This window comes from Arachis hypogaea, chromosome 18 (genome assembly GCF_003086295.3).
Source record: "Arachis hypogaea cultivar Tifrunner chromosome 18, arahy.Tifrunner.gnm2.J5K5, whole genome shotgun sequence".
In the NCBI taxonomy this organism is placed as follows: Eukaryota; Viridiplantae; Streptophyta; class Magnoliopsida; order Fabales; family Fabaceae; genus Arachis; species Arachis hypogaea.
The window spans coordinates 9,527,598-9,537,037 of record NC_092053.1 but is presented as its reverse complement, the minus strand read 5'-3'; the positions used below and the strand labels follow the sequence as shown (position 1 = coordinate 9,537,037).

At 28.7% G+C, this 9,440-nt stretch overlaps 1 protein-coding gene across 1 annotated transcript; it reads left to right on the top strand.

The window, feature by feature from the left end:
• The first annotated feature begins 4,221 nt into the window (after positions 1-4,221).
• On the top strand, positions 4,222-5,715 carry LOC112772633 (coumaroyl-CoA:anthocyanidin 3-O-glucoside-6''-O-coumaroyltransferase 2). Its single transcript, XM_025817600.3, has one exon. It carries the CDS (start codon positions 4,222-4,224, stop codon positions 5,713-5,715), a length of 1,494 nt encoding a protein of 497 aa, XP_025673385.2.
• Positions 5,716-9,440: the final 3,725 nt, after the last annotated feature.

The window sequence follows — 9,440 nt, the reverse complement described above, 5'->3', positions numbered from 1 at the left end:
ACCCCGTTTTTCATGTATCATTACTGAAGAAGTGTAAAGGAGAACCAGGAGCTATTAATATTCCTATGTCATTGCTCCTGGATGAGCCGGGTATGAAAGTACAACCACAACTTATTTTGGGATGCAAAATGGTGAAGAAGCACGACTGTTGGCAGGAAGAAGTCCTTATCAAATAGCAAGGCTTATCCGAGGAGGAGGCAACTTGAGAACCATATATATGAAGTAATGCAACAACAATTTACTAAGTTCTACCTTGAGAACAATGCCATTTTTAAGAGGGGATAATGATACAAAGAAGGAAAATATGGCTATAGTTGAGGACTTGAGGTCCCATCACATGTACCAAATGAGGTGATGAAAAGAGGACTTTGCAACCCAAGGAAGAAAGGAAACATAATCGAATTGGTTAGTAGAAATGATCAAAAGGCGTGAGAAGGCATCAAGAAGGGTGTCGAGTAAATTGTGATTCTCTTCTTTGCTGAATCTCTCTTTTCCCTGACCTATCTTTATTAAACTTCATTTCCTTATCTTCTATGTTCTTGACTTGCCGGTAATCTCTCTAGGACAAATGAATAATACTCATGCATACAATTTCGGCGCTTTTTAATTTGAATATGGAAGCAAAGGAAGTGTTAGACTTGTGTATGGAGAGGAGGGGTGCTTCACCTCGTTGTGAGATCAGAGGAAGCAGAACTCGGACCATGCGATTTGTGAAGCAAAATTTCATGACCAAAGAACTCGCATGGTCTAAGTTGTGTACTCTGAGTTTTTTTAATTTTTTAACACAAATCGGACAATTCAGGTCTGGAGGGTCCGATTTATGTACTCCCATAATTTTAAAAAACACAAAAAATTACTATGTTAAAGTATATCACTTATTTTGTTTCTATATCAAAATTTTTTAGCCCAATTTTAGATTTCCCTCTTATGTTCCTTGTTTATAATAGACCACACTCTATACTTTTTCATACTTAAACACATGTTGCGTATATGTACCGAGACATTATTTTGCTGTTGTGATTAATTCCATTCATTAACCTCTGTTTGTATCATTTAATTTTTGCGATATTTTTTAATCTAATATGTCAATGATTAATCTTTTGTAAATCTAAGTTTTAAAAAAATTTTATTAGTTAATAGATTATTATATGCATAAAACAAAATTTAAATTTCTAATACTTAAATAAAGAAGTGAATTAATTATTTAATCCATTCTAATCTAAGGTTTTTTTTTGTTTCCTCTTTTTGGTCAAACCTAACTTCTAATTTTTACTCTTTTGTTTGGGTCAACAATTTAAGTTTTGTTTATTTCCTCTTCCTTGTCAAAACCGAAAATTTTTTATATCATTTTTTGGTTAAAAGGTAAGAATTTGTTATTTACAGGAACAAAGCAAGTTTTGTCCAGAAATTGGACCAAACAACAAGTACCGTACAAAAAATTAACCAAATCAGTTCAGGCCATTTACAACAAAGAAAAAGGAAAACCAAGTCCCAGTTTTGTTATTTTATTTTCCTAGAGTAAAGTATTGTTTTTGTCCTCCATTGGAATAAATCCTATTTGTGTCCTAACGTTTAAATCGTTTTATTTGTATCCCTAACGTTTGTAAAAGTGATTCAATGTTATTCTGCCATCAATTACACATCATGAACGCTTTAGTTTGAGTTTTAAAAATCTCTTTTTGAAGTTAGAATACAAATGTCTGGGATAGAATCGATGATCCACTCCGAAAAATAGCCCATCGAAAGTTGAAACTAATTCCTACAACATTCACATAATTCACTTTTCTAAGAACATAATTGAATCTAAACACAAATAATGAGTATAATATTAAAATCGAACACATCCAAGTGAGACCTAATTGAGAATGAATACATCCAAGTGAGAATAATTAAAAAATATAATCTGATTTATTAGTATAATTGATAGTAGGATAACATTGAATCACTTTTATAAACGTTAGGGATACAAATAGGACGATTTAAACGTTAGGGACACAAATAGAACTTACTCCAAATGTTGGGGACAAAAACGATACTTTACTCAACAAAAAAAATTCAAATCAACTCTTAAATTTTATTTTTATGGGACTAATTAATTTCTATGTTAAAAAAAATCAATATTATTTTTTTATAAAAAAATAATCAGTCCCTAAAAAAATTAAAAATCAAATTAGGTGTTTTTTTTTTTTTTTAAAATCTCATAATCTTTTCGAAATAATTGTTAACATCTGAGTGGGGTATTCACTCTTTCATAAATCATAAATGAAATTGCACATAGATTCTCTTCTGAGAACATACAAATTGCTGCCGCTTCTTCCACCGATGCATGTTACTTGGGAAGATGAATTTTAGATTTTAGTGCGAAGTTGGTATTCTATCTGAATGATGTGGTACTGAATCCTTAGTAAGAAATTAAGAATCAATAGTTGAATACCACAGCCACAGCATGTCCACCGCTTGGCGCAATGGCGCTCCTATCTATGTTCTGCTCTGGAAAAATGGAAATTAAACAATAAACTTATTTGTTAAATCAAATAATCATTATTAGTAGTCACCAAAAAAAAAAAATAATCATTTTTTTATGACTAAAAAAAAAAATCATTATTAGTTAAACAACGAACTAGATAATAATAATAATAATAATAATAATAATAATAATAATAATAATAATAATAATAATTAGTGTGTACTATATATATAAATTGTATTTTATTTTTATTATAATATTTTGCCTCAATGATTTCATTCATAAAAAAAGTTTAATAATTTATAATAGAGTTTAATTAATATATGTTTTTAAAAATATAATAAAATTATTAATAATAAATATTTTAAATTTTTTAATAAATAAAAAATAAATATATAAAAAATTTGAATATTTTATATTTTTATTAATTTTTTTAATTTATAATTTTAACATATATTTATAAAATATAAAATAAAAAAAATAATTTATTATAATAAAGATGAGACAAACTTCGTTATATAAAAAATTTGAATATTTTATATTTTTAATAAAAAAATTTTAATTTATAATTTTAACATATATTTATAAAATACAAAATAACAAAATCATTTATCATTTATTATAATAAAGATGAGACAAACTTCGTTGGTTAATTTCCATATATAAGCATGAACTGAGAGTTCACCTTCTAGCTATTCCAAGTTTACTTTCTCTCACTGTCAATCCCCAGAAGTGCTAAATCTGAATTATGAAGCCGCATGTATATGGACTTTAATTACTTTCAGTCAGTTTCTAGAGCTTGCTGACGGTATTATCAAAGTATGAATTTTAATATGTTTTGTCTTACATATTTTTGTCTCGTTGTTTTCTCGAATTTAAATTTTCTAAAATGATAAAATAAAAAATTAATCGTATTCTATAATTTTTTTTATAAGAAGTATGTTTTATTATCTTAATTTAAAAATAATTTAATTCTTTATTTTATTATTTTACCAATTTTTTTTCTTTAAAAATTTTAATCCCTCTTCTCTTATCTTATCAACACTAACCCTGCTCATTTATTTTATTTTATATTTGACCTATAATCAAAATAACATTAAGCCTGTTGGTAGTTGGTACGTTATTTTCTGTTTTTTTTAGACTTTAATATATAATAATCTCTTTGTAGTATTTCTTTCATGGTATAATTATTGTGTAAACCTTTTAATTTAGGAGAAATTTGAATATATATCAAGTAGAGAGGTTCTTATCCATAAAAAGTTAATTAAAAATTATGAAAAATAAACTCAAACAAGTAAAAATTATTTTATTTAATATTCATTAATTAACACTAAAATAATTATATAATTTTAGATATAATAAATATATATAAAATTACAAATATTATGTATATAAAATTATAAATATTATATTATATAAAATAATTTTAAATATTAACTCACCAATATTATTAAAAAAAATTTCAAATAAAAACAGATTTAATTAAACTCATTTAAAAATAAGATAAAAAGATCTCAAAGAATTACAGTACTTGCTAAATAAATTTATTAAAATTCATTATAATATAAATTTATTCTCATTTTCGGTTAACACATACAGAGAATAATTATTTTTTTAAAAAAAAAAATATATCTAATGCATTTATGGAATTTATAAAAGCCGTTGGGGTGAATTCATGAATGAAATTTTATATTATATCTCCTTAGCTTGTACCATATTGTATGTCATATCTAACAAAAAACAAGTGCATGATCATGTCTTCGAAGCATGAGCAAGTGAAGATCATAGAAGAATGTAAAGTTGCACCACCAGAAGGGTCTCTTGCCTCCACCACCACCATTGTTCCCCTCACTTACTTGGATATCCCATGGTTCCTATGCCATCCGGTTAAGCGCATCTTCTTCTATGACTTCCCTAACTCCACCAACCACTTCCTTCAATCATCACTCCCTCCTCTCAAACACTCCCTCTCCCTTTCCCTCCAACACTTCTTTCCATTCGCCTCCAACCTCATCGTACCTCCCTCCCCAAGTGTCCCCTTCATCCGTTTTCTTGACGGTCTTGACTCACTCTCTCTCACCATTGCAGAGTCTAAAGCAGACTTTTCCTTACTTGTATCTGATTCGCCACAAGATGTTCGCTTTCTACACCCTTTGATCGCTTCTTTGCCTCCTAAGGTTACCATGGAGGATGGCACGCTTGTTATGCCTCTCATGGCCATTCAAGTCACTGTTCTTCCAAACACTGGCTTCGCCATTTCTCTAACATTCAGCCATCTCGCCGCCGATGGCTACTCGCTTCATCATTTCATCAAGTTTTGGGCCAATCTTTGCAAGCAAATAATAACAAGAGGTAGTGGAACAAATGATGAAGATATTAAAGAATCTAGTTTTTTGTCTCTTCCTTTTCATGATAGAGACATAGTTAAGGACCCAAAAGGGCTTAAACATGTTTACATGGAAGAGGTAAGAGATTTGCTGAGGAAGAAGAACAACTTGATGAATTCTCAAGTCCCTGTCAATAGTAACACCATGGTACGTGCAACTCTTGTCCTAAACCATAGTCAAGTTGAGAAACTCAAGAAATTTGTGTCTCTTAAATACCGTGACACCTATGGTTCTAATACGTTATTACACATGTCAACGTTTGTGGTCACGTGTTCATTGATTTGGGTTTGTATGATGCAATCAGAAGAACAAACCGAAGGCAATCATCATCATAATAATAAGAATTTTGATGATGAAGTTTGCTATTTCATAATTCTAGCTGATTACCGTGGCCGTTCTGAGTTCTCAATACCTTCAAATTACTTTGGGAATTGCTTGTTGTCTGGGTATGTGAGACTCAAGAGGCGTGAGCTAGTTGGAGAAAATAATGGTAATTATTATCATGGGATTTTTGAGGCAGCAAGTGGAATTGACAGGGAGATTAGAAATCTGAGAAATGATGCATTAACAAGGGTTGAAAGTTTTGTCCCCTATGCTAGAGAATTAAATAAATGTCGTAGTATAACTGTGGTGGCAGGGTCCCCAAAATTAGGAGTTTATCAAACTGATTTTGGGTGGGGAAAGCCTAAGAAATCTGTAGCAGTTCATATTGAATCAGCAGGAGCATTTTCTCTTTCAGATTGTAGGAACAATGAAGGAGCGGTTGAGATTGGAATTGCACTTGAGAGGATCCGAATGAAGAAATTCATCAAAATTTTCGAACAACACCTCCAAAACATCGATCATGATTTCCCTACGTAGTTTATTTTATGTGGTCATTATATATGTACTTGCATTTTATGATGTTGGTTATATAGTTTAACTTTATCGGTATTCGGTAGGACTAAATATCCTTTAAATTTATCTTTTAAACAATTTTTTATTACACTAATTTAAAAAAGAGTAAAGTATCGTTTTGGGTAAGTCCTATTTATGTCCCTAACGTTTAAATCGTCTTATTTGTATCCTTAACGTTTATAAAAGTGATTCAATGTTATCCTACTATCAATTATACTAACAAATCATATTATATTTTTCAATTATTCTCACTTGAATGTATTCATTCTCAATTAGGTCTCACTTGGATGTGTTCGATTTTAATATTATACCCACTATTTGTGTTTAGATTCAATTTTGTCCCTAAAAAAGTGAATTATGTAAATGTTGTAGGAATTAGTTTCAACATTTGATGAGCTATTTTTCGGAGTAGATCATCGATTTTATCCCAGACATTTGTATTCTAACTTCAAGAAGAGATTTTTAAAACTCAAACTAAAGCGCTCATGATGTGTAATTGATGGCAGGATAACATTGAATCACTTTTACAAACGTTAGGGATACAAATAGGACGATTTAAACGTTAGAGACAAAAATGATACTTTACTCTTTAAAAAAATTAAAACAAATACATTCAAATAGATTTATTCAAAAAAATTTTAAATAAAACTAAAATTCGATAATTTAATTTTAAATTTTTTAAACCATGACACATCACAAAATACCCTTTAAATATCTCAAAACACAAATTTTACTCCATTAAATATTTTATCTGCTCGTAAAATTTGGATTTACAACACCTCATACTCCTTCTTCGTTGTCGCACTCCTCCCCTGTTCTTTCATGCCCTGCACTTCTCACTGCTCTGCACTCTTTCTTCTATTACTGGAGACAACATCGTCTAGATAGTGGGCTGCTGAGCGGATAAAGGCGGCGTCATCGAATTTTAAATTGATGATATTAAATATTATCTAAAACCTATTACTTCACATACTTTTATAAATTCAAATCAAAACTTTAAATTATAATCTGTATATATTACTAGACTTTATTTAAGCTAATATTGCAAATATGTATTTGTCTCTAAATTTAAGTTATACCAGACAATATATGATTTATATTGTTAATTAATTAGTTGATTATCTAATTAGACAACAAACAACACAATTTAAAATCTATTCTTAACTTTTAATTTATAATCAATTTAGAATCTATTCTAATCCATAGTCATCTAATATCAAATCATAACCAAATTTAAAAAGTGGGAGAAGGAGGTGCTACTTGGAGGGAGCAGCAGCAACAACAGAAATAGATTCGAATTTAGGCACACTTATCGTCGAATTTACTGGCAGATAAAGCTTTGCAATAATTGGTCAAAACACAACGTTTCATTAATCAAGGTATCGTCGGATTTATTTGCTTGTAACTCTGATGGTAATCGTGGTGCCAATATTTTGCTTTTCCTTCTAACTATTACCATTGGAAATTAGAATCTGATGGTAAATCTTTTACCTGACAAATTCATTGTAAAATCCACCAATAAAGCCGCCTTTAAACCCAACGCTAAATCCGACGATGGTATTCAGCGTTTTTCATGTAGTGTCTCTGTTTTTTTCTATCTCCTTCATTCCTTTACCTACTATATCTTTCGTATATCTCATGATTAATTACAAATTTGAGAATCAAAATATACAATATGACATTATTTAATTATAATTAAAATCAAAATTAAAATATAACTATATTATATTACTAATTTAATAACTAAAATGTATAACATTACACTCATTAAAATTGAGACGAAACATTTTTTTCCAAAATTAATAAACTATTTTTTCATCATTTATCTATCTTTCTCATTCTCTATTTTTTTCTACTCTTCTCACTCTATATATAACTTATAATTTATATTTTATATTACTAATTTGACAAACCAAAATATATCATAAGATTTTTTTTATTACAATTAAAATAATTTTTTCTTCAAAATTAATAATCTCTCTCCTTCTTCTTTAACTTTCTCTCTCATTTTCTATTTCTCTACATTTCTATTCTATAAAAAATAAAATTAATAAAATAATATAATACAAAAAAATTCATAAAATTATAAAAAATATATTAAATTTATAATTAAATATAATTAAAAATAATCTTATAATATTATTCACATAAAAATATATTATTATTACTATTATATGCATATTTTTTTATTTAGTTTTAAATTTTTATCGTGTATCTTTTTAATCTATATTTTACTTCTCTTCTTTCAAATATTTATTACATATAATTTGAAGAGAATATTAATATTGTGATTAATAATTAAAATCAAGATTTAATTATTTAAAAAATTAATTTTGTGTTAATTTTATAATTATTAATGTAAATTTTTTATATTAATATCTAATTATATATAGAGAGATAGAAAGAAAAAAAGAGAGAAAAAATATTTTTTTAAATAAAAGTATAAGTATTAATTATTTTTATTTATGTAATAGAATTAATATCTAATAAATATAAAAATATATATGTTAAATTTTTTTAAATTTTAGATAATAAATATTAAAATTAATTGTTAATAAAAAAATATAAAAATAATAATTAAATAACTTATTATTTAATTTTTTTATTTATAAAAATTTTGATCATCTTAATTGATAGAAATTTTTGTTTTTTTTATGATATTTTGTAAAAATAATTTAATTTTATAAATTTTATCTGTTGTAATTTATAATATCAAAACAGATTAATATAATTTTAAAAAAATTATATTTTTGTAATGTTATTATAGACAAAAATAATAATAATAATTAAAGAATCTATGCCTGTCAACCCAAAAAATAATAATAGTAATAAGAAAGAAGCTATGCCATGAGTTCTTCGAGGAGTAGGTAGTTGAATAATGTTTACGATAAGTCGCTATTAAAATTAAAATCTTCCAGACAAGGTGGGGATAGTATACTCTTAAAATGACCAAACCTCTCTATCGGTCACACGGGTAGATACTTAACAGGAGAGAGGGATCCGCGCTAGCCTATTTCGCGTTGGGAAACTCTACCGAAGTGTATGTGTTAAGGATATAGTCATTTCACCGATACGGATAACCGACTTGAGGAGGAAGACCCCTTTCATTTTTGAAGTACCTAGGGGTACTAATACTAAACAAAGGCAAGTTGGGAAGGATGTTTTTCCATTACCAAAGAGCCACAAAGGCGGATTAATAGCCGTCGGAATCCAACAAAGCAGTGTAGGATTAGGATAAATAGCTCCTAAATCCACTAACCCAGGAAGAATGCCATCAACTCCCTCCATCCAACAGCCGGTAAGCAAGGAATATTCCCAGTCAAACTGCTATTACCTGCTCGTCTATCCTCCAGGACAATAAGTATTTTCCCATCAACAGCCAATACAAAAAATTTCCATGATAGCCGAGGCTGCTAACAACCGAAAGAGGGACTGATAGGAGTTTGTTGCCGAAACCGTCTCGCTACCACAGGTTTCCCTTACCTACCGGAATGAAATACAGGAATTAGAACCAGAAACTGCCGGGATGAACAGATGGAGGTATTCACCCAATAGTAGCTACCCCACCACTGGGTATTGTTCCCCTACAACGCAGTGGTTAAGTTCTTTCTTTCCCCGATCTACTAGCTACACAGGGCCAAATAAGAGCTACACTGCTTCGTTGCCCTTATTGAATAGCCCTTGGTGCC

Excerpts from the sequence above, each read along its gene's own strand:
- LOC112772633 (XM_025817600.3), top strand. The coding sequence starts at position 4,222 with ATGTCTTCGAAGCATGAGCAAGTGAAGATCATAGAAGAATGTAAAGTT.